A 26,272-nucleotide genomic window follows, 5' to 3' on the forward strand; every position below is an offset into this window, starting at 1 on the left:
GGCGGTCTCAGCTACTCTTTCAGTCTTAAAATGAAGTGGGGCTATATTTTGGCCTACAAGCTCGAAACCAAGCGTGCGATTAATTTACCTGTGTCCAGTACTCTGGAAACCAAGGCCATCAGGAGTTAGTTTAGAGTTCCCGGGATTGGAAAATATCCCCGAAGTCCCGGGAAATCGAGCCAAAGTTGGTCAAGATCACAATGATCGTAAGGCGGTCTAGGCTACTCTTTCAGTCTTAAAATGAACTTGTGCTATACTTCCACCTAAAAGCTTAAAACCGAGCGTGCGATCGTTTTACCTGTGTCCATTTCTCTGCAAACCAAGGCCATCAGGAGTTAGTTTAGAATACCCGGGACTGGAAAATATTCCCTAAGTTCCGGAAAATCAAGCCAAAGTTGGTCAAGATCACGATGCACGTAAGGCGGTCTCGGCTACTCTTTCAGGCTTAAAATGAAGTTGGGCTATATTTTGGCCTAAATGCTCGAATTCGAGCCCCCGATACTCTTACCTGTGTTCATTTCTCTTCAAACCAAGGCCATCAGGAGTTAGCTTAGAGTCCCCGGGACTGGAACATATCCCCCAAGTTCCTGGAAATTAAGCCAAAGTTGGTCAAGATCACGATGCGCGCAAAGCGGTCTCGCCTATTCTTTCAGTCTCAAAATAAAGTTGGGCTATATTTCGGCCTAAAAGCTTGAAACCGAGCGTGCGAGCATTTTACCTGTGTCCATTTCTCTTCAAACCAAGGCCATCAGGAGTTAGTTTGGAAAATATCTCCCAGTCCCGGGGACTGTAAACTAACTCCTGATAGCCTTGGTTTGCAGAGAAATGGACACAGGTAAAACGATGGCACGCTCGGTTTTGAGCTTTACGGCCGAAATATAGCCCCACTTTATTTTAAGACTTAAGGAGTTGCCCAGACCGCCTTATGCGCGTCGTGATCTTGACCAAATTTGGCTCGTTTTTCCGGAAATTGGGGGATATTTTCTAGTCCCAGGGACTCTAAACTAAGTCCTGATGGCCTTGGTTAGCAGAGAAATGGACACAGGCAAAAGGATCGCATGCTCGGTTTCGAGCTTTTAGCCCGACATAAAGCCTCACTTTATTTTAAGACTGAAAGAGTAGCCGAGATCGCCTTACGCGCGTCGTCATTTTGACCAACTTAGGCTCGATTTCCCGAAACTTGAAGGATATTTTTTAAACCCAGGGACTCTAAATTAACTCTTGATGGCCTTGGTTTAATTTGCAGAGAAATGGACACAGGTAAAACGATCTTTCCTCGGTTTCGAGCTTTTATGCCGAAATATAGCAAATCGAAAGGAAATCGAGCCAAGGTTGCTCAAGATCGGGATGTGCGCAAGGCGGTCTCGGCTACTCTTTCAGTCTTAAAATGAAGTGGGGCTATATTACGGCCTAAAAGCTCGAAACTGAGCGTGCGATCGTTTTACCTGTGTCTATTTCTCTGGAAACCACGGCCATCAGGAGTTACTTTAGGGACCCGGGACTGGAACATATCCCATAAATTCCGGGAAAGCAAGCCAAAGGTTGTTAAGATCACGACGCGCACAAGGCGGTCTCGGCTACTCTATTAGTCTTAAAATGAAGTGGGGCTATATTTCGACCTCAAAGCTCGAAACCAAGCGTGCGACCGCTTTACCTGTGTCCATTTCTCTGCAAACCAAGGGAAACAGGAGTTAGTTTACACTCCCTGGGACTGAAAATATCCTTCAAGTTCCGGGAAATGGAGCCAAAGTTGGTCAAGATCACGATGCGCGTAAGACGGTCTCGGCTACTCTTACACTCTTAAAATGAAGTGGGGCTATATTTTGGCCTAAAAGCTCGAAACCGAGTGTGCGATCGTTTTACATGTGTCCATTTCTCTGCAAACCAAGACCATCAGGAGTTAGTTTAGAGTTCCTGCGACTGAAAAATATCCCCCAAGTTGCAGGAAATGCAGCCAAAGTTGGTCAAGACGACGATGCGCGTAAGGCGTTCTTGGCTGCTCTTTCAGTCTTAAAATGAAGTGGGGCTATTTTTCGGCCTAAAAGCTCAAAAGGAAGCGTGCGATCGTATTACCTGTGTGCATTTTAATGAAAACCAAGGCCATCAAGAGTTAGTTTAGAAGCCGTAGAACTGAAAATATCCCCCAAGTTCCGGAAAATCGGGCCAAAGTTGCTCAAAATCACCAAGGGCGTTAGGCGGTCTCTGCTACTCTATCAGTCTCAAAATGAAGTGAGGCTATATTTCAGCCCAGAAGCTCGAAACCGAGCGTTCAAATATTCTTCCTCTGTCCTTTTCACTGAAAACAAAGTACATCACGAGTTAGTTTAGAGTCCCCAGCACTGGAAAATATCCCGCAAGTTCCAGGAAATCGAGCTAAAGTTGGTGCAAAACGCTCTACGCGTAAGGCGGTCTTGGCAACCTTTTCTCACTCTTGATATGAAGTGGGGCTATATTTCGGCCTAGAAGCTCGAAACCGAGCGTTCAAATATTCTTCCTCTGTCCATTTCACTGAAAACTAAGGCCATCACGAGTTAGTTCAGCGTCTCCAGGACTGGAATATATCCCGGAAGTTCCTGGAAATCGATCCAAAGTTGGTGAAAATCGCCCTGCGCGTAAGGCGGTGTCGGCTACCTTTTCTTACCCTTAAAGTAAAGTCGGGCTATATTTCGGCGTTGACGCTCCTAAACCGAGCGTTGAAATATTTTACCTCTGTCCATTTTACTGAAAACCAAGGCCATCACGAGTTACTTTATATTCCCCGGGACTTTAAAATATCCTGCAAGTTCCTGGAAATCGACCTAAATTTGGTGAAAATCGCCCTGCGCATAGGGCGCTTTCGGCTACCTTTTCTTACTCTTAAAGTGAAGTGGTGCAATAATTTGGCCTAGAACCTCAATATCAAGTGTTCAAATATATTTCCTCTGTCCATTTCACTGAAGACCACGGCAATCACGAGTTAGTTTAGAGTCCCCGAGACTGGAAAATATCCCCGAAATTCTTGGAAATCGACCCAAAGTTGGTGAAAATCGCCCTGCGCGTAAGGCGATCTGGGCTACCGTTTCTTACTCTTAAATTAAAGTGTAGTTATACTTCGGCCTAGAAAATCGAAACCGAGCGCTCAAATATTGTTTCTCTGTCAATTTCTCTAATAACCAAGGCCATCAAGAGTTAGCTTAGAGACCCCGGGACTGGAAAATATTCCGTAACTTCCTGGAAATCGACCCAAAGTTGCTGAAAATCGCCCTGCTCGTAAGGCGATCTCGCCTACCTTTTCTCACTCTTAAAATGAAGTGGGGCTATATTTCGGCCTAGAAGCTCGTAACCGAACGTTCAAATATTTTTCCTCTGTCCATTTCACTGACAAGCAAGGCAATCACGAGCTAGTTTAGAGTCCTCGGGACTGGAAAATATTCCGGAAATTCCTGGAAATCGACCCAAAGTTGGTGAAAATCGCCCTGCACGTAAGGCGGTCTCGGCAGCCTTTTCTCACTCTTGATATGAAGTGGGGCTATATTTCGGCCCAGAAGCTCGTAACCGAGCGTTCAAATATTTTTCCTCTGTCTATTTTACTGAAACCAAGGCCATCACAAGTTAGTTTAGAGTCCCCAGAACTGGGAAATATCCCGCTAATTCCTGGAAATCGGCCCAAAGTTGGTGAAAATCGCCGTACGCGTTAGGCGGTCTGGGCTACCTTTTCTCACTCTTAAAGTGAACTGGGGCTATATTTCGGCCTAAAAGCCCTAAACCGAGCGTTCAACTATTTTTCCTCTGGCCAATTCACTGAAAACCAAGGCCATTACGCGTTAGTTTAGACTCCCCAGGACTGGAAAATATAACGCAAGTTCTTGCAAATCGACCCAAAGCTGGTAAAAATCGCCCTGCGCGTAAGGCGGTCTCGCCTACCTTCTCTCACTGTTAAAGTGAAGTGGGGCTATATTTTGGCCTAGAAGCTCGAAACCGAGCGTTCAAATATTTTTCCTCTGTTTATTTCACTGAAAACCGAGGCCATCACCAGTTACTTTAGAATCCCTGGGACTGGAAAACATCTCGCTAATTCCTTAAAATCGGCCCAAAGCTGGTGAAAATCGCCGTGCGCGTTAGGCGGTCTCGGCTACCTTTTCTCACTCTTAAAGTGAAGTGGAGCTATATTTCGGCCTAGAAGCCCGAAACCGAGCCAAACAGAGCGTTCAACTATTTTTCCTCTGTCCACTTCACTGAAAACCAAGGCCATCACGAGTTAGTTTAGATTCCCCAGGACTCGAAAATATAACGCAAGTTCCTGGAAATCGACCGAAAGTTGGTAAAAATCGCTCTGCGCGTAAGGCGGTCTCGGCTACCTTCTCTCACTCTTAAAGTGAAGTGGGGCTATATTTTGGCCTAGAAGCTCCAAACCGAGCGTTCAAATATTTTTCCTCTGTCCATTTCACTAAAAACCAAGGCCATCACGAATTAGTTTAGAGTCCCTGAGACTGGAAAATATCACCCAAGTTCCGTCAAATCGAGCCAAAGATTTCAAAATCACGATGCGCTTAAGGCGGTGTCGGCTTTTGCTCAATTTGCCGAAACTTGGGGGATATTTTCCAGTCCCGGGGATTCTAAACGAACTCTTGATGGCCTTGGTTTGCGGAGAAATAGACACAGCTAAAATGATCGCATGCTCGGTTTCGAGCTTTTAGGCCCAAATATAGCCCCACTTTATTTTAAGACTGAAAGAGTAGCCGACACCGCCTAACGCGCATCGTATTCTTGACAAACTCTGGATCGAGTTGCCGGAACTTGGCATATATTTTCCAGTCTCGGGGGACTCTAAAATAACTCCTGATGGCCTTTGTTTACGCAGAAATAAACACAGGTAAAACGATCGCACGCTCAGGTTTGAGTTTTTAGGCCGAAATATCGCCCCACTTCATTTTAAGACTGAAAGAGTAGCGGAGAACGTCTTGCGCGCATCGTAATCTTGACCAACTTTGGCTCGATTGGCCGGAACTTGGGAGATATTTTCCAAACCCAGGGACTCTAAACTAACTCTTGATTGCCTTGGTTTGCACAGAAATGGACACAGGTAAAACGATCTTTGCTCGATCTCGAGCTTTTAGGCCGAAATCTAGCAAATCGAAAGGAAAGCGAGCCAAAGTTGGTCTGGGCTACTCTTTTAGTCTTAAAATAAAGTGGGGCTATATTTCGCCCTAAAACCTCGAAACCGAGCGTGTGATCTTTTTACCTGTGTCCATCCCTCTGCAAACCAAGGCCATCAGGAGTTAGTTTAGAGTCTCCGGGACTGGAAAATATCCCCCAGGTTCCAGGAAATCGAGCCAAACTTGGTCAAGGTCACGATCCGCGCAAGGCGGTCTCGGCTACTCTTTCGGTCTTAAAATTAGGTGGGGCTATATTTCGGCCTAAAAGTTCGTAATCAAGCAAGGGATCGTTTTACTTGTGTCCATTTCTCTGCAAACCAAGCCCATCAGGAGTTAGTATAGAGTCCTTGGGACTGGAAAATATCCCCCAAGTTTTTGGAAATCGAGCCAAATTTGGTCAAAGTCACAATGCGTGTAAGGTGGTCTCGGCTACTCTTTCAGTGTTAAAATGAAGTGGGGCTATATTTCTGCGTAAAAGCTGGAAACCGAGCGTGCGTTCGTTTTACCTGTGTCCATTTCTCTGCAAACCAAAGCCATCAGGAGTTAGTTTTGAGTCCCCGGGACTGGAAAATACCCCGCATGTTCCAGAAAATCAAGTCAAAGTTGGTCAAGATCAGGATGCACGTAAGGCGGTCTCGGCTACTCTTTCAGGCTTAAAATGAAGTGGGGCTATATTTTGGCCTAAAAGCTCAAGTTCGAGCGTGCGATCCTCTTACCTGTGTCCATTTCTCTGCAAACCAAGGCCATCAGTAGTTAGGTTAGAGTCTCCGGGAATGGAAAATATCCCACAAGTTCCGGGAAAGCAAGCCAAAGTTGGTCAAGATCACGATGCGCGCAAGGCGGTTTTGTCTACTCTTCCAGGCTTAAAACGAAGTGGGGCTATATTTCGGCCTAAAAGCTCGAAACCGAGCGAGCGATCCTCTTACCTGTGTCTATTTCTCTGCAAACCAAAGGCATCAGGAGTTACTTTAGAAAATCCAGGAGTGAAAAATATCCCCCAAGTTCCGGCAAATCGAGCCAAAGTTGGTCAAGATCTCGATGCGTAAAAAGTCCGGCAAATCGAGGCAAAGTTGGTCAAAATCTTAATGCGCGTTAGGAGGTCTCGGCTACTCTTTTAGTCTTAAAATGAAGTAGGGCTATATTTCGGCCTAAAAGCTCGAAACCGAGCGTGCGATAGTTTTACATGTGTCCATTTCTCTGCAAACCAAGGCCATGAGGGGTTAGTTTAGGGTCCGCGGGACTGGAAAATATCCCCCAAGTTCCGCCAAATCGAGGCAAACTTGGTCAAGATCACGATGCGTAGAAGGCGGTCTCGGCTACTCTATCAGTCTTGAAATGAAGTGGCGCTATATTTCGGCCGAAAACCTCGAAACCGATCGTGCGAACGTTTTATCTGTGTCCATTTCTCTGCAGACCAAGACCATCAGGAGTTAGTTAAGAGTTCCCGGGACTGGAAAATATCCTCCAAGTTCCGGGAAATCGAGCCACAATTGATCAAAATCACTATGCACGGAAGGTGGTTTTGGCTACTCTATCATTCTGAAAATGATGTGGGGCTATATTTCGGCCTACAAGTTCAAAACCGAGCGTTCAAGAATTTTTCCTGTCTCCATTTCACTGAAAACCAAGGCCATCACCAGTTAGTTTAGAGCTCCTGGGATTGGAAATATCCCCCAAGTTCCCGCAAATCGAGCCAAAGTTAGTCAAAATCACGATGCGCGTAAGCCGATCTCGGCTACTCTATCAGTTTTAAAATGAAGTGGCGCTATATTTCGGCCTAGAAGCTCGAAACCAAGCGTTCAAATATTTTTCCTCTGTCCATTTCACTGAAAACCAAGGACATCGCCACTTAGGTTAGAGTCCCTGAGACTGGAAAATATTCCTTAAGTTCCGCCAAATCGAGCCAAATTTGGTCAAAATCACGATGCGCGCAAGGCGGTCTCGGCTACTCTATAAGTCTTAAAATAAAGTGGGGCTATATTTTGATTTAGAAGCTCAAAACCGCGCGTTCAAATATTTTTCCTCTGTCCATTTCACTGAAAACAAAGGCCATCACCAGTTAGTTTAGAGTCCTTCGGACTGGAAAATATCTCCCAAGTTCCGGCAAATGGAGCCAAATTTGCTCAAAATCAAGATTCGCGCAGGGCGGTCTTGCTACTCTATCAGTGTTAAAATAAAAAGGGGCTATAGTTCGCTCTAGAAGCTCGAAACGGAGCGTTCAAATATTTTTTCTCTGTCCATTTCACTGAAAACCAAGACCATCACGAGTTAGTTTAGAGTCCCTGGGACTGGAAAATATCTCCCAAGTACAGGCAAATGAAGCCAAAGTTGGTCAAAATCACGATGCGCGTGAGGCGGTCTCGGCTACTCTATCAGTCTTAACATGAACTGGGGCTATATTTCGGCGTAGAAGCTCGAAACTGAGCCTTTAAATATTTTTCCTTTCTCCCTTTCACTGTAAACCAAGGCCATCACGAGTTAGTTTAGAGTCCCTGGGACTGGAAAATATCCCCGAAGTTCCGGCAGATCGGGCCAAAGTTGGACAAAATCACGATGCGCGTAAGGCGGTCTCAGCGGTCGATTTTCAGCAACTTGAGGGAAATTTTCCAGTCCCAGGGACTCTTACCTAACTCGTAATGGGCTTGGTTTTCGGTAAAATTGACAGACGCAAAGGGATTGCACGCTCAGTTTCGAGCTTCTAGGCCAAAATAGAGCCCCACTTCATTTTATGACTGAAAAAGTAGCCTAGACCGGCTCACGCGCAGCCTGAGTTTGACCCAACGTTGGGTCGATTCTCTGGAACTTAAGTTTAAATGCTTGGTGTACTATACATGCTTGATGTACTTTAATTACCTGGTGTACTTGACTTGCTTCATGTACTTTACTTGCTTTGTGTACTTTAATTGCTTGGTGTACTTTACTTGCTTGATGTACTTTAATTCCTTTATGTACTTTACTTGCTTGGTGTACTTTACTTGCTTGATGTACTTTAATTGCTTGGTGTACTTTACCTGCTTGATGTACTTTACTTGCTTGGTGTACTTTACTTGCTTGATGTACTTTACTTGCTTGATGTACTTTACTTGCTTGATGTACTTTACTTGCTTGATTTACTTCAATTGCTTGGTGTACTTTACTTGCTTGGTGTACTTTACTTGCTTGATGTACTTTCCTTGCTTGGCTTACCGTACTTGCTCGGTGTGCTTTACTTGCTTGGTGTACTTTAATTGCTTGATGTACTTTAATTGCTTGGTGTACTTTACTTGCTTGATGTATCTTAATTCCTTAATGTAGTTTATTTGCTTGGTGTACTTTACTTGCTTGATGTACATTAATTGCTTGGTGTACTTTACCTGCTTGATGTACTTTACTTGCTTGGTGTACTTTACTTGCTTGATGTACTTTACTTGCTTGATGTACTTTACTTGCTTGATTTACTTTAATTGCTTGGTGTACTTTACTTCCTTGATGTACTTTACTTGCTTGATTTACTTTAATTGCTTGGTGTACTTTATTTGCTTGGTGTACTTTACGTGCTTGGTGTACTTTAATTACTTTGTGTACTTTAATTGCTTGGTGTACTTTACTTGCTTTGTGTTCTTTAATTGCTTGATGTACTTTAATTCCTTAATGTAGTTTATTTGCTTGATGTACTTTACCTGCTTGATGTACTTTACTTGCTTGATGTACTTTACTTGCTTGATGTACTTTACTTGCTTGATGTACTTTACTTGCTTGATGTACTTTACTTGCTTGATGTACTTTACTTGCTTGATGTACTTTACTTGCTTGATTTACTTTAATTGCTTGGTGTACTTTACTTCCTTGATGTACTTTACTTGGTTGATTTACTTTAGTTGGTTGATGTACTTTAATTGCTTGGTGTACTTTACTTGCTTGATGTACTTTGCGTGCTTGGTGTACTTTAATTACTTTGTGTACTTTAATTGCTTGATGTACTTTAATTCTTTAATGTAGTTTATTTGCTTGGTGTACTTTACTTCCTTGATGTACTTTACTTGCTTGATGTACTTTACTTGCTTGATTTACTCTACTTGCTTGATTTACTTTACTTGCTTGATGTACTTTACTTGCTTGATTTACTTCAATTGCTTGGTGTACTTTACTTGCTTGGTGTACTTTACTTGCTTGATGTACTTTCCTTGCTTGGCTTACCGTACTTGCTTGGTGTACTTTACTTGCTTGGTGTACTTAACTTGCTTGCTGTTCTTTACTTGCTTGGTGTACGTTAATACAGGTGAAACTTGTATTAAGCGGACACCCTTTGGACCCTCGCTAATGTCCTCTTGATATGGGTTGTTCGCTCTAAGCAGGTTCAAATATATTGTGCAATAATATTAACCCGTTTGTAACATATTGTAACATATTGTAAGATCAAGGACTGCCGGTAGCACAATGTCCAGTCATTCAATGCATCAATCTGGAATAATCTGCTTAGCTTTAATATGACATCGGTGAACAATGTTGACGGAGTCTGAGCTGGGCTTTCAGAATTAAAAAGCCCTTGAAGTGTCTGCTTATTACAGGTTTTGTGCAACAAAATGGGTTAATATTGGTGTCCGTGTCCGCTTAACTGAGGTGTCCGCTGAATGCACGTTTATTTTGGAGTAAATGTAAGAAAAAAAGGTGGGACTTGAGCAGGTGTCCATTTAATAGAGTGTGTCCGCTTAATATGGGGTCGGCTTAATACAGGTTTCACTGTACATACTTGAGACTTTTCGCTATCTCGATCGAGATGTTTTTGCGTACTGTTAATTCGTTGATTACTAAAGATGCGTTCCTTACTTTCCAGCTGTTGTTACTGAGAAGAAGCTAATTCAGGGCGTGGGGAGAGGGGTTTCTACCCTATATAAGGTATGTGCCGCCTTTTTGAAGGCTATGGCTTGTCAACCGTTTTGGTTTGAAAATGGGTAGAATGATTTCGCCGGTTTGGTCCGCGAAAGTATGGCTTAATTTTAAATAAACCATAATATAGACATTACTTGAAATTTATGTCTCTTTTTGTCGAGTTTATCATCTTCAAACAAAAACGAGAGGAATCAATTTTAATACCACGATAAAGCGCGATTTGCCTCGCAGAATACACTGAACGGTCATGCATATTTGAAAACAGCATTTTAGAGGTCAAGCCTAGAAAAGGGTATGAAAAGTGACATTTATTGGTCTGAAATGGGGTCAGGATTTAGAGAACTGGACGGCACGCGCCTGCCAATGATTCCAAGGAATACTGCACCCCCTTCCGGTATTTGGGAAGCCTACAGTGTTTATTATTTTAAAGTGCTCTACAGCCTGCGAATGCAGACGTATTTCCGCCTGTCGCTTGTCTACACCGAAAAATAACGTCAGCGAACTCGAGCCAGAAAACGGTTCTGTGACATAGCAACTTTTGTTTTCTGTTGGCCAATCAGATTTCATGATAGAATTAAACTCGAGTGGCTCGCGGCTAATCTCATACCCAGATTTCACTCTGTTTGACCCTGAGAAGTGAAATCTCCCTTCTGCTTGGTCTTGGAAGATCTGGGTTCTAGATTAATTCGCGGCTCCCCCGTTCGATGGTCGATTAATAAAACACCAACGAATATTTCTCATGTTTTCATTCCGCCGTTCCTCACTAACCAAACGCCTGGAACAGGCTATTTGCAGTTAACTGTAAGTCCGCATGTGTTAATTACACTGGACACCAACCGGAGGTGCACCAATCTCTGGTGGTTTCAAGTACGAAATTTGATGCTAAAATTTGAAAGTTCTAACAAAAAAATTCTGTAATAGGAGATTTCGAGTCCACATGGAGGAGGGTGGCTCACTATGGAAAAGCACTACTTTTCGGCGGAGAGGGGGACAAGACATGCTTTACAGCTGAAGAGTAAATGATTGCCATGCCGTCCCACATGTTTGATACCAAAAGAAAATATTCACTGTCAGTTTTGCTTTTTGTGCTCATGTTGACTTCATAAAATATCCAAAAACACTGACGTTCTCCTTTCAGCGCGCGCGGATTACTCGACTTTTCGTTCTCAGTGCGCGTGCGATCGTAAAACTATAGGGAGCCACCTTAAATACTGATTATGTGAAAAGAGTTTGGGGAAATACAACACTAAAATAAGGTGGCATTGTGGGAAGCTTTATTATAACAAAATAGAGAAATTTACAGAGACCGTGGTAGTGTGAAATTCTTCAGAATGTGCAATGCTCTTACTTACAAACACTATTGAGTACAAGCTGAATAATGCGATAACAGCCAATATCCCTCATTGGCACTGTTCTTGAAAAACATTTGCCAGGAGTTGTAAAATAAGCCCTATTTATATTCGATTTTAAGTAAACCAGTAATATTAGTGTTTTAATATAAATCACTGACTTAACGCTTTTCTCAGTACTGTAAAAAAAATCCAATTTCATGTTAAACCACACCTGAAAAAAGTAAAAATCGATCTACATTTGTCAGGAACGGGAACGGGAACGATGGTTAAAATTGATGAAAAGAGCATTTCGACATTATTTAGCTATTCGAAGGAAGATATGATTATCAATCTTGTTTGACCATGCAGTCGTAGCCACCTTAATTGCATCCTCCGCAAGGCCTTTCGTTAGTACAATTACGAGACAAAGTCAGTTGGATGAATGATTTACAGTTCCCAGAACTGAATTGTCAGAGAAAAAGATTAATCCTCTTCAAGGTTTTTCTTCCAACTTTTTCCTTTACGGTTCCTCTTGCCTAGAAGATAATAAATTATAAAAGGTGAGTGCCTTTGTTCTTATTTGTTGTGTCTGTTGACTACTTGATCCTAGCAACTTTGAAGAAAAGTATCCAATGAAGACGCTTATTGAGAATAAGGGGAACCATCCTCGTAAATGGATCAAGAACGTTAAAAGGTTAAGTGTCTTTTCTTTGGCTCTTTCAAGTTAAAATACTGTGTATAATATGTAATTATGAATCATAGTTGGCCAGGAAATATGGGATCCGTAGAGTAGGCAGCATAGAGGTTTCGGTGCTTCACAAATTCAACTGTGTTCGTTCTCAATTGGTTTCAAATTTTCTGGACTCCTAAACGACACTAGTCTGTATACGAAAAAGATCACCTTCCCTGGTTCCGATTGGTCATTTTTCTTCGAAGTGGCCAAATTCCATGCAGGTCAGAAATGGGTCGAGGGCTTCATTTTGAAATATTTGCAAAGCTCTATTTCAGTGCCCTCCAAACCGTCCACTTAAGTTCTATTCCTGTCTTAACATGTAATTAACGGCCTGTTGAGTTGATCTCCGTATACTGGAATTCAAAATGCTTCATTGTGCCCATACTAGTTCCACTCCTTTCTACAGCTAGAGACAATTTATGTATTTAAAAAGTAATTAGTTTTGCTCTGCTCCACCCCTTTAAATGTTGAGCTTACTGCAAAATTACCCACATGGAATTGTTTTGTGTTGCTACAGCATTGGAAGAGGAGAGGGAGGGCAGCCTATCAAAGAGTTTATGTTTGGTGTTTCCTGGGTTGAGTTTGCAAATTGCTGGAAACGTTATACTTTTAAAACAATCCCAAGTGCGTTTGTCTTTGGAGAAAGCTGCTTTAGGTAGCCTTGCTGATAGCTTCAGTACAAGGCAGGAAAAAAAAACACCACTTGCGATTGCCCAGGGCAAGTAAATTTTGCTCTTGGGCTAGTGAAAATGGAAGATTGATAGTCCGGTGGGCAAGTGAAATTAGCCTCAGCAGTCTTGTTAAGGCCGCTGCACACTAGCCGATTTTTTGTCGGCCGACAAAAAATCGGCTAGTGTGCGGCGGCCTTTAGTTGATAAGGAATGAACAAAGCAGACTTATTGGGCAATTAATATTTTAGTGGGGGCAACTGAAAACTGAAATGTACTGGCCCACTGAGCAACAGGATTTCATTGTTTTCCTGCCGTGCAGTACCATTCATTTTCTATTGGTGCCATTTTGTTCAGGTCATTTTTCCACATTTACTTTGATGTAAAAATACCTGTTGTAAGACCTTGGTGTAGGCCATCTACTAACTGCTTGTCAGCACCTAAAACAACAAAGAACTGAGTCAATTTAAATCACTATTACTGTTACTGTTATTAAAAACCATAAAATGTAACCCCTTTACAACGACCACAGAGGAGAAACAAAAATGGGGTCGTATAACATGTGTACCAGGGTAGATTCTCATTATGATAGCAGTACTGATGTGCGTAATGAAATATGCATTTTCCTTTAAATCATGTGACCAACGACTACCTTTTGGAGTCCGAACATCATGCTTTCACTTTGAATAATTTACTTCTTTGATACCATCATCCAAAATGCCTGATGAGCAATTATAAATTAGGGACAAGAAAGGCGGCAAATAGTAAAGATCAATTCCATTGACGTCATGACGCGCGTTCCAGTACGACTTTCCGGCCTTGCTTTTCCCTCGTGTAAGCCAGCTGTTTACTCCTCATTTTAACGCTTTTTTCACTGTTTAAACAGCCTAGTTCGAAGATAAAGTATGGAATCATAAAATTCCGTCCAAAATAAATGTTTCTTTGTCATTTCTGCAGAAAATTTAAACGATTTAACCATCTACCGTGAGCGACAGTCGTATTTGTACCGGGCCGAACAGTCGCAGATGACGAGCTCCGTATGTACTGAGCTGAGCTATAACTGTTTTTTGCTGTTCAAAATGTATTTTATTAGGATCAAACTTTTTTTCTTGCTGATCACGTTGTACAAACACCCTGATCCTGCTGTAATCGAGCTTTTTATCAGTATTATTTTGTTTTGTGGTTGAAATTAAGCCTGAGAGGCAAATCTACATAGGTCTCGCAGATGTAAAATGGATGCAGGAGAAAGAAATCCTCGTCATTAATCAAGCCTATGTGGTAGAATAGAATAAATTCCCTGGTTTTGGTGAACGAAGCCATTTTTGTTAAGACTCGTAGAGGCCGCACACGCCGTTGCGCATGCCGTACAGCACAATCTCAATCAAGTCCATCCTTCATTCATTCATGAGCGCGCACTTAAATAAATAACCACGCGTGACACCACGCGTGTTTTCCTCATTTTTTTGACGTCAACCACAAACAATTCCAATAAAATACCCTATTTTTGTGAAAATCTCTCAGAGCTAATCTAATATATTTAGAATAATGACAAATTACAGATTATTGGAAAAACCGTCTGAACAACCTTGACTTTTTACCAATTCAAAGTGTCAGGCAGTATCGTTTCCATGATGTGGAGAAGTATGAAACAATTTCACCAAAGGAAAGTATAAATATTAAGGAGTTTAGGTCAAAATGAGGAATACATCTGCCTGTCATTAGATTAGATGTTGCCATGGTAACGGCGTTAATCCAAAAGTTGACAACCAAAACATAAGCCTTATTTTAACAGTACCCATACTGGTAAATCTCTTCGGGTAAAACTTTAAGAGAAATTAACTAAGTTTCGTTTTCTAACTCGCGCTCTATAGGGAGGGTGTTCGTAATTACCCTAGGGAGCCACCTTAAAAATAACCAATGAAAATGCTTCATGGAGGCTGCTTTTGGTGTTTTTACTTTATGTGCACCACAACATAAATGGTAATTTTGCAATATATTGCTTATTTTGTTGCCTTTTAACGCAGCCTAACCTTAATAAATCAGTAACTGAAAGACTGACTGACTGATTTACTGACTGACTGACTGACTGACTGACTGACTTACTGACTAAATTAATACATTAAGAAATAAATAAATATTATGACATTTACCTTTTCTAACCAGGGCAGCCTTTGTGAACTCTTCATCCAAAGCCTGTTGATCAGATGTTGATATAAGAATCATGAACAAGTACTGTGAAACTAAAACAACTGATATTTTACTAGGCAGAGTTCATACTTAAGTTTTCACTTGTATTAAATGATTCTAAAAACTCATCACATGTGATCAGTCAGTCACATTTGATGAATTTCGCATTCGGATGGTAATATTTACCACTAATTAACCGAGAGTGAGGTCTTTACGGGAAAATCTCAAACCGGGACCATGCCGCATTAACCGAGCAATAGAGAGTTTAAGAAAGCCACGACGGCAACGGCAACGTCGCTAAACAAAAGGTTTAATGAGCAGAACAATGACTGTGCACGCGCGTTATGATTCTTGGTACATTTCTTTGCCGTCCCCTGCAAAACAAGAACGTGAAATGGCCAAATTCCGCGTTGTCTGAACAACGTAAACCACAACAGCTAAGGTTTGAAATTTCTATTTCAAATTTATCTCTGTGTCCCAGATTCAGTTTCGTGATACTTTTGACAGTCATAAACAAAGTAAATGACTTAAGAGTATCACGAGATTCGTAGGTAACATATAAATTCATTTTTTAATCGACGTTTTCCTCGGCGTCGCCGTCGTAGCTTCTTAAACTCCCTAATAGCAAAGTCAATACGGCAAGGCCGTGGCTTGAGAGTTCTCCTTATGGACTGAATGTTCGAGGTTAATAAGTTGTTTATTATATGGCTTTTTGCTTCAGTTTAGCAGGCCCGTAATCGACCCGTGGGCATTACGGGAGAATAATGCCGTATAATAAGCTAATCAGAGCTCGCATTCTAAAGGCTACAAACACAAGCCATCTAACAAAGCGTTGTATTGTTTTTCCATTTTTTAGAAGAGAAGTTTTCATTCCTTTTCATCCACCTTATTGCCAAATTACATCATTTGATTACAAACTTCTGCAAGGAATTACTTTCCAACATGCCTGTCTGAGCATTTACTTAAACCTTTTGTGTAAAACATTGTGGTAACTGAAAAAACGTCAGTACTGTAGTGCTTTAATACACAGCTAATCCCAATAAACAGATTTACCAATTTGTCCACATCATCCTGGTCCATTCTGGCATTACTGCTGGTACCTAAATATATAGAAATCAACAAAATTGAGACAGAATACTTAGTTGTTTGAGCCACTAGTTGGACATTTGTATAGAATTCTGTATAGTTTCTTTCAGTACCTCTCATTTCAATAAAAATATCATGAAATAAATATTTTAATTTTAATTATTATAACTTAGAGATATATCATTGCCATCAGAAAGTAGCGCAACTATTGCATTTCTAAAGTGCATTTATACTGCCAAATAAAATTTATAATTTATCACCTTCTTCCTTTCCAGTTTCTGGCCCTTTAGACCTATGAGATTCCATTTCTGCAGGTATCAAAGATAAAAAGACCACAGTCAATTATAACCATTTGTCATGGTTTGAACATACAAAGCGTATTACAAAGAGAACTGTTATTTATAGCATTAATTTTGATAGACAGTCAAGTCCTTTTTAGGACATAATTTGCTCTAACTTTGTCACGATAAAAGGGCATAATATTGTTCCAAAAAGGTATTTTCAGTATTTGGCGAACATTCTGAAGTAAAATTTGGTCATCATCAACAACAGTCTCCAAAGGGGTTGATACCTATAAAAACAATAATCTAGAACTTACTTTATTAACATATTACAGAAATTGATTATAAAAAATTCATTAATACTCAATATAATTACTTTTGTGCTCTTGCCTGTAAATATGAAGAGTCATGCAACATGCAGGAGTGAAATTTTATAATTTATTTTATTTTACCTGAAAGACCCCTTGGAAAACTATTTTCAAAAATTATGTTTACAAGTCCTGCTGCATTTTTAGTTTTGTGAATTTAAGAAAAGTTCAAAATACCTACAAATGCCCATGTGGGCCCACAGAAAAATTGTTAAAATCATACATCTTTAACAAGTTAAGGTTGTGTGCATAAATGAAACATTGTGTAGTTACGTCATTTCAACAGTGAATAAACCATCCACTTACCTGTTCTAGAATATAAAAATTAGGAGTCAATGGGTTAAAGTGAGAAGCTAAATATTACCTTGTCATTTAAAATGGTATCCACAGGAACTGAAGTTCCACTGGCTGCTTCTTCACTCTTTAAAACAACATACAGTGTGTTACAGCATTTTTTTCTTTATTTATTTATGGATTCTACAAGAAGTGATAATTTAACATGGGCCACGAGCATCTTTGTCAATATTGCTAGCACTTTACATAGGTGATGGAACTGTGTAGCACAAGACTTTAAATTTATTATTTATAATTCTATGAGTCCTGGATTTTTTTTTTTGAGATCAGGTGTAATGTCTCACAATATGGCAAAAGAGAAGGATTAAAAATTAATTTTTAATTGGCAGTACTTTATAAAGACAGACAGCACAGCTGTTAATGGGAACTACATTCTTTTGTTGTTACGATTATTACTAACTGTTAGTAAGTTATAACTTGATGAATTTTAATTAATTTACCTCTTTGAGGACATCCCCAAAAACTTGATTCTCTGGTTTCTTCATATGCTGAACGAATGTTTGAAAACAAAACAGAAAAAGTGAGTTCTGTACTTTGACTTTATTCCCAAGTTAGTATATAGACCACATTTCAAAAAAGCCAAAAAATTATTTCATGCTGTCTGTTATTGTTATCTCAAAAAAGGCTTTAAACATGACAAGAAGGTAAAAACAATGATAATACAAAAACATCACAGAAAATATATTTTTGACAGACAATGTTATCTAGTAACTTTAACAACAGTTCAAACTTATTACTCAGGGGGCTAATGCAACCACCACCATGACAGAAACACGAATGCCACCAAACAAAAGATTCAATAAGCTGTATAAGGGCTCTGCATCTGAGTTATCAATCTTGGTACATTTCTTAAATCAATCTACATTGTACAAAACAACAACTTGGAATAATAAAATTCTGCATACTGTTTGAGGAAAACGGAATCACTATCAATGGTGAATTTGTAAATTTTCAGGTTGGAATTCAACATGATCATATTTAGTTAGCTCTGACAGCTATAGACAAAGTGAATGCACGCATGCAGATTGTCATGAGATTATCATTATAGTTGTCCAACACATCACTGTCTTGGCTGCATAACTAATAACAGTCAAATGGAACCAGGGGAACAGTAAATGCTAGTCACAGTGGCAGTCACTCATTGACCTGTGACATCATATATCCTCAGTTCCTAGCCCTGGACACCTTTGGTGTGTTGTTTACTATCACCATCAAAAAATACTGTTAAAAGAATGTCACAAGTCTTCTCTATACGCATATACCTTCATCATTCTTGATTAGTATCTCAGTTGAAAAAAGGCGCCTTTGAACGTGCAAGCATCCTGACAACTGTCCTCTTCCTGGCAAAGTCAGTCATCCCACACATCCTCCTCCCAGTGAAAACAAGTGCTTCATCTACAAGTACTTTAAATCCTAAGACATCGCCACACTTCCATTTGGTTAAAGATGTTTTTGGGATAAAGAAATGCTTTGTCTGAAAAAAAAAATACAATTACATAGCCAAAATGAGATTGGTTAAACAGTATTAGGCTATAATGAGCAATGTGTCCTACATGTATGTGTGATTAATTCCTGCAGCCTGACTTACATGTAACTCAGGATTGTGTCATTTGTACATTATTTTTCACTCAAGCAAATTATAAGTTATTGCATTTGACATGTTATCCAAAAGTATATAATAAACCAAAACCAAATTAAGCAAGGCCTTTTCAGGAACAACGGAACAGCTTTGAACAATCCTGTTGACCACTGCCGTCATCTCTGCCACTTCCTCCCCATTATAATCAACAGCACTGTCTGCCCTCCCTTCATCTTGATCCAGAAGCTGCATGTGCCTGGGCACTACTTTCTCAGAGAAGAGGCTCTCTACTATATTAAGATAGGCTTCTTTCAATTGGAGTTTCCCTAGTATCTACAAGGAAACAAATTTCAAAATTAAGCTCCCTTGCGGTATTTTATTGATGTCAGTCTAAGGTAAAGCTATTACAAATAATTTGCCAAAAGTACATGTTGTAAGATTTTTTTATTTTCTTACTGTTAATGAATAACCCTCTATGACTCAATTCTTAAATACCATGACCACATCCATAAAATATAACTGTTTCCCAGCTAACAGTCTAGGGAGTTTTGAAACCCAGGTTTCATAAATTTCATTCTATATTACTACCATTGATCTCATTCTTAATCTCCATAGCAATGTATGTCTGCTCAACAAAACTGTCTGTACAAAGATCAAGTCACAATCAAAAATATATAGTCTTGTGTTTGTAGCCCATCTTCATCTGTTGTCAGTGGTTATAGAGAGACTCAATTTTACAAGTACATTTAATTGTTCACAATGACTGCCTACTTTCTTGCACGATCACTGGCTTACATGTATTTTTATCATCAGTAGGAGTACAGACTCACAGCTGACATCATCGTGAACAGTTTCAGCGACATTTAGCATATGATTTTGCTTTCTCAATATAGCCAAAAACTGCATCTAAACAGGATTAACAGATAGCTAGCCTGAAGATCAGCTTGTGAATATAATGAATTCAACTGTGAAGTGAAAAAGATTGGGTAAATTATTGTAGTTTGGCATGAAAATTTACCGCAACACAGTAGAACCCTTTTTTTGCTGTGTTCGAGTATTTGATGAAAATAAACTAAACTTGGGAATAATTCAGTATGTTTTCAGGAATTTCCTAGTGGAATAAAGGCCGTGATTCTATGGATCATTTTGGCTTAATTCAATTTAGCTTTTAACCGGTGTTTTCCTCTAGTGAAGCCTCCATTTGACAATTTTGGATTTTGTTAACAGTGAAACCTGTATTAGGCAGACCCCATATTAAGCAGACACCCTCTTTTAAGTGGACACCAGCTTTAATAAGTCCCAAATTTTTTTTCCCACATTTACAGTAATTAAAAATCAACCGGCATTCAGTAGACACCTCTTAATTAAACAGATGCAGACACCAATATTAAGACATTTTGTTGCACAAAACCTGCAGTAAGCGGACGCTTAAAGGGCTCATTTTACTTCTAAAGGTTCAGCTGAGACTCCTGTACATTGTTCAGCAATATCGTTTTTAAGCTGAGTGATTATTCCAGATTGATGCAGTGATCAACTGGACATTGTGCTATGAGCAGTCTTAGCTATTCTTTGATGTTACATGCTAAGTTGTGTTACAAAATAATTGACTATTATTGCACAACATACTAGAACCTGTTTTGAGCAGACAGCCTGTTTTAAGCAGACACTAGTAAGGGTGTCTGCCTACCAATCACTAGAAGGGTGTCCGCCTAATACAGGTTTCACTGTAATGAAAATAAAAAACACAGCAAGCAGATTCTTATGCATCTGTGTTCTTATTGATGATAAATTTGGTCATAAATATTACATTGTCAAAGTTGTATGGATGAAGGCAAGTGGATCTGCAGACTACTTTGACAATGAACTTTATGATGCAATTTACCATTAATAAGAGGACAGATACTTAAAAAACCAGTGTCAATTTGTTAAATTTCACAACTTTTATAAGACCCACATTCATAAATATCACATATTTTTAAAAGTATGGTATGGATTCACATACTTTGCCCTGGCATGGAAACCAGAATTCAAGTAACTTCCACTTCTATAATATTACTGACATTTTGATAACACAGACAATAAACTCTACTCCTTAGGTTCAACTAAATCGAAAATTGGAGTACAGATCAAACTCTGAAAAAAAAAAGGAAATTTCTCTTACTGATTCTCTAAAGTATTTTCAGAGAACCGAAAACAAAATCAAGATTGTCAGAATTTTGTTGCATTACCTGCCTATATACTTACCTTTCCAGTTGCAAACAAAACAAGAGCATAATTCATTTGGCTCCTCATATCCAGTCTTGTTTCTCCCATGATGTTACATACATCTCTTTAAAAAGGTCATCTTCTCTCATTGCTGCAAAGGAGGATCCCAGCTCTATCAGTGTCCCTACACTGAGAAATGTCCTTTCAAGGACTGGCTGTAATTCAGCTTTTAAACTAAGGCAGTGTTCCAACCTTTGTTTCCCACCAACTTTACTGATAGGAATAACTGCTATTCTTGAAAAAACCCTGGAATGCACATTTCAAAAAGAAACAATCAATTACAAGTACAAAATACTTGATGCACTACACCTGAAACTGAGAATGCAATTCTCTTGGAATGATGGTTACCTATATGCAAAACCGTGTAATTGATAAACTGGTAAATAATTATCCATGTTGCAGTTATGCAACTTTAACATACTAATAACAAAACTTGTAATTATATATACAAATTTATACCAAAAAATATCTTACCGTATTCATCTATACAGGTGATACTCTGAATCTCCACAGACAAGCAGTGGTGATTAAATTTTTTCAAAATGAAATGATTTAGAAAAAGAGGAACAAACATTCCATCCTGTGCAAAATCATAATAATAACAATCACATTCTAACTGGCTGCAGTACTACTACAGTGCAGCTCAGATATATCCGAACCAAAAAATACGCGTAATTCGCGTCAGCCCAATACGCGTATGTGCGTATACATACATATATACGCACATACGCGTATGCATATATACATAATTATACAGTATATACGCATATGCCTGATTAGTACATGTATGTATGAGCTAACCTATTGTTTTTTCTTTTCTTAACAGGTCATTGTTGTTTTCAATGGCTTGACAGCTTGCCCCAGAGCAAGAAAGAGTTTTCTTTATTTTGAACACATGTATACAGTATATGCACATATGCCTTCAGACGACTTATTAGCAAAATGTAAGCTGAAACTAACATTTTGCAATTGGGCACTTGACACAAAATTAACTGACTGAATATTAATTAAAAGAGAGAGTATTTTGCCGTTAAATCATAAATTTACTGTTTTTTTGTCAAATAGAACTGGGGATACACGCTTTAGCAATTTCATCTTCATGGAGCAAACACAACCGAAAGATAACATTTTTTTGACGCAAAGTGAACAAGGGTCCAAGCAAGCAACTTGGAGACATGTGCTGAAACACCCAACTTTTCCTTGAAGAAAATTAAAAATAACAAAATGTGAGCAGCGCACCATAGAAACTTCGAGTATTTTACCATTTGAATGAACGGTTTGTGTCAGATACATGTACATGTATAATGGGAGATATCATTTTTCCACAAGGTCTTCGGAATACTTCAAAGTAGCCTTCAAACAGTAAACATCTCGCAAGCGACTTGCCGACGCATGCTGAAACACAGAACTTTTCCCTGAAGAAAAAAAATAACTAGATGTGAGCAGCGCGCCATAGCAACTTTGGTAAACAATTCTTTGGCTAAAGAAGGATTATTTCACAGTTTAAATGAACCAGAGATATCATTTTTTCAAAAAGGATCCTCAGAACGGTTCAGACAATAAACATTTTGCAAATGACTTGCCAATGCGTGTCAAAACACAGAACTTTTTCTTGCAGAAAAAATAACTAAACATGAGCAGCGCACCATAGAAACTTGGATAAACAATTTTTTCGTCAAGGAAAGAGTATTTTACCATTTGAATAAATGATCTGTGTCAAATATAACCAGAGATTTTATTTTTTTGACTAGGATCTTCAGAACGCTTAATTCAGACAAAGAAACATTTGCAAACAACTTGCCAACACATGCTGAAACATAGATCTTTACTTGTAAAAACATAGAGTTCACGTGTTAAAATAGGGAGTTCAAGAGACTGCTTCAATTTTCTTCCCATTTTTGGTAGCTAAAGATCAAGCAAGTGTTAATAAACGGTAGTTTGTCAGCGAATTTGCGAAGTGATTGAAAACTCAAAATATAATAGCTTTCATTGATTGGCACGATGTTTTAACAATATGCAAATTTCGCTTTGAAACATTTTCATTCCCAGAAATATAATGTCCTTTGTTTGACTAACAATGCTTCACATAAAGAAACCTATGGGAACGCATAACAAAGAGACATATATGCACGTATATACGTGTATATGTGGGCATATACACGCACATATGTGCGCGTATTGATGTACGCGTATATGCAAAATATGGTCGTATAAAATGCGTATGCGTAGTTTGCATATATCTGAGCTGCACTGTAATTTGGGGTACCTAACTAACCTAGCAAGAAATCAGGCAGGCTCCTAAGTGCATACAACTATATTGGAAGTAAGTAATATACTAGGCTAAATAAAAATACATATGATTAAACAAGGGTAAATAGATTATGATGAAACATTCAAAAGTTTTAGTGGCAATGTATAAAATATAGTGCTAGCAATTATAACTGATCTGTTGTTTCTGGTTGTTTCTAGCTATAATTAGTACACTAGTACAATTTGTTAGTTTTATAACATTGACTAACATGTACGGTCAACGGCCTTAAACCAGCTTACACCTAAACTATCACGATGTAGCAGGATGTATCCTGCTACATCGCTGCCAGTCATTAGCAGATAGCAGACTGAAGTTTGAATTAATAGTGTTGGCAGATAAGGTTACTTCTGAACTAGGTGGGGTTAAGATTAATTTCTGTGTGATTGTTCTTGGATAAAACGTATTTTACTACACAGATGTTTTACACACGGTGTAAGCTTATATATTAAAGCTAATAGTTTGCAACAACTACATGTACGTATAAATGTACATTTAAGTAAAGTGAGTTAATTTTTTTAAATAAAGAGATGATCAGGTCATTGCTGTACCTTCTACAACTCTAAAACATGGTATGTGGTGATACTGGAATGAAGTTTCCTAGCGCATTCGCGACACAAAAACGTTCGAGGCCCACAGTAACGGCATCTTATTGCAGTTGAAGTTTTCAGGCACCAAATACAAACTGCCCCAGTTGGAAGGGAAGATTTCTCAATGGCAACATAACCAAGGCGATCTCTGATCTTAGTCCACTTTATCTCTTGCTGTATTCGGCGATTTTCATGAGTAGTAAACGCTCCTCCACTACTCTGACGGCCTAAGGACAAAGAAATAGCTTGCCTTCTTGAACCCCTTCTGTCAAGGAAAGTAGCTTTGAAAGAAACAGCCTTTCAACGCTTCAGGATTAGGGGAACAAACTACCCCATAAGTAGAAATTCGTCCGCCATGTTGGATTTAGATTGGGAAATTTTAAGCTAAACGAGGATTGGTCAGATTTCTAGTACGTCCCTTTCCATTGTCAGAAACCGCTGTCAAACGAGACTGTACTCGCAACCACTCGGTGTAGGCCTACTCCTGAGGAGGTTAGTCCGAATGTGTTCAAATATTCAATTTGGGGAAGACGCGGGAGTTTTTAAATCAAGTAAGCTACAGTTATTTCATCGTGCTTTTGACCAAAGATGTTGCTCATGTTTAGTTTAGGGTCATTTGAAGGAAGCCTAGCTTTGATATCTATGTTTAACCAGGTCACTACAGTAGCTGTCGCTGTTTTACAACCCTAGCTTGAATTGAGAGGCCCAAGTTGTGCATGCTATTTCACGGTAAGATCACAAAATGTTTTTAATTGTGCAGGTTATGGTTATGAACAAGTAAAATCTGGATATGAGCTTTATGAGCAGTGCTTCATCCCACTCAAAATTATGGTCACAAGATCAACTTGTAAGCTAGGCCCTTCGGTATATACTTGAGCGAACTACAAACTATAAATTTAGTCTTAGTGAAGTATCCATCATACCTCAATGGAAAGTAGATATTTGTTTGGTCGGTTCTTGATTTTTTCCCCAAAGTTCCTTGTTCTCTTGCAGCATTTCATCGCTGTTGCTCGCATTTTGGTGGATTTGCAAAATATTCTTTCCTGCCTCGAGTGTGTTTATTGTCCATTGCTCACTGATAGTTAGATTGTTTGATATTGCATTATATTAGTGTACTTAACAGGTAGTGGATGCTGCCTGTAAGTTAGCATGTATAGAACCATATGTCATGGAACAGAATAATTTTTTGTGGATAAGATACAGCAATAAAGAGGGGTGAGGCGTTGTGTGACACCTAGTCACAAAAGAGATAGGTGAAGGTGAATGAAGAGGGTTAGCAGAAGAAAGGAAATTAAATAGCCCCCAAAAATGGAATAGCAAAATTGTGTTTTGTTGTCTTGCTCTTGTTCTGAAAAAGAATGAAAAAAATTACCAACAGGGCTCTACACTCAACCTCGTTCCCAGGGTCTCTCATCTTACCGCTCCCTGGAGTGAGTGAAGAGAGACCCTGGTTGGCCATGTTGCAAGAAGAAATGGAGATTATCAGTTGAGCGGAGTCGTTTGATTATGTTACAGCATTTTTAGAGGTCACAGGTCTGCATGGTTTCCGCTGTTAAGTGCACGTCGCTTCTCAGAGTTTGACACCTCTGTAATTTGCCATGCCGTGCTTAGACTTTGTTTAGGTTCGTTTCTATTGCAAGATATGTTTTAAGGCTCTAAGTATTGGCTCTCCAGGGACAAAGATTAAAATATTCCACGAAGATATTGCTTACTTGCATTCGATATTGTGACACCGCAGGTGACGCCGGGCCCGGCTATTTGATTAGAACTGTTTGCAAAGTGCGTTGCACGAATATGATATTTATCTTCGTCCAGTTTTTCTTCAGAGACTGTCGTAGCTTTACTTTGGGAAAGTTATACGTTTTCCTGGAGACATTCTTATGTTTTTTGCACCAATTTGATAGTGTGCATTCAGAGGAGAAACAACAAGTGGTACGGGATGAAATTGTGCTGCTCGACGCCCACAGTTGAAATATGAGTGACTTTCCATAAATCCAGTGGGTAAGACGGCAACACTGAAAATCACGACCACTAAATTGCCTGAGACAGACTTGCTTAACCTTTAGGTAAACGTTGGAGTAGATATTATTCGAAATTTCAGCCTGAAAGCTAAGTATTGATAAACGCCATAGATAATGGCAGTCGCAGGGCAATACTTTGAATTCAACAAAGCTCAACGCAACAAATTGCTGATTACAGAGGACCCCTCCCTGATGTTCTCAATTGTCAAAGTGGGATGTGACCAGACCCAGCCAGGGTCTCTCGTCGCTCGCTCCAGAGGGCGGTAAGATTAGAGACCCTGGGAACGAGGTTGCTCTACACTAGATTTTCAACTTACTAGCTTAGTGGCTAGTGACACCTTATGTTACTAGTCAAATAAAAATAATTAACTAGCCAAGTGTTGACGTTGGCTGGGTAAAACAACAGCAGAATTACTAGTAAGACTTGAATGCACAATGCAAGCGACTCTCTTTAATACCTATTGTTGGTAATTACTTTGTATGTAAACCAGCTCCAA

General features: G+C 39.5%; 1 protein-coding gene and 1 pseudogene across 1 annotated transcript; one reads left to right on the forward strand and one right to left on the reverse strand.

Annotated features, from left to right (window-relative positions):
• The first annotated feature begins 8,009 nt into the window (after window positions 1–8,009).
• Window positions 8,010–9,388, forward strand: LOC149095489 (uncharacterized; annotated as a pseudogene).
• Window positions 9,389–18,461: 9,073 nt separating this feature from the next.
• LOC149095490 (uncharacterized) lies at window positions 18,462–24,142 on the reverse strand. Its single transcript, XM_089281928.1, has 3 exons — window positions 23,716–24,142; window positions 20,836–21,102; window positions 18,462–18,924 (listed from the first exon to the last, which is right to left on the reverse strand). The coding sequence occupies exons 2-3, from the start codon at window positions 20,902–20,904 to the stop codon at window positions 18,637–18,639; spliced, it is 357 nt and encodes a 118-aa protein (XP_089138054.1). The 5' UTR covers window positions 20,905–21,102; window positions 23,716–24,142; the 3' UTR covers window positions 18,462–18,636.
• Window positions 24,143–26,272: the final 2,130 nt, after the last annotated feature.

Source organism: Orbicella faveolata, unplaced genomic scaffold, assembly GCF_042242905.1.
Source record: "Orbicella faveolata isolate gen_17 unplaced genomic scaffold, um_ofav_v1 contig_50, whole genome shotgun sequence".
Taxonomy (NCBI): domain Eukaryota; kingdom Metazoa; phylum Cnidaria; class Anthozoa; order Scleractinia; family Merulinidae; genus Orbicella; species Orbicella faveolata.

What these genes read in the sequence shown, in the direction of transcription:
- LOC149095490 (XM_089281928.1), bottom strand. Translation starts at nt 20,904, where the DNA reads ATGGGAGAAACAAGACTGGATATGAGGAGCCAAATGAATTATGCTCTT. An exon ending in TTTTGTTTGCAACTGGAAAG is followed by an intron (nt 18,925 to 20,835) that starts GTAAGTATATAG and finishes GTTTCCTTGTAG; the next exon opens with ATACTAGGGAAACTCCAATT.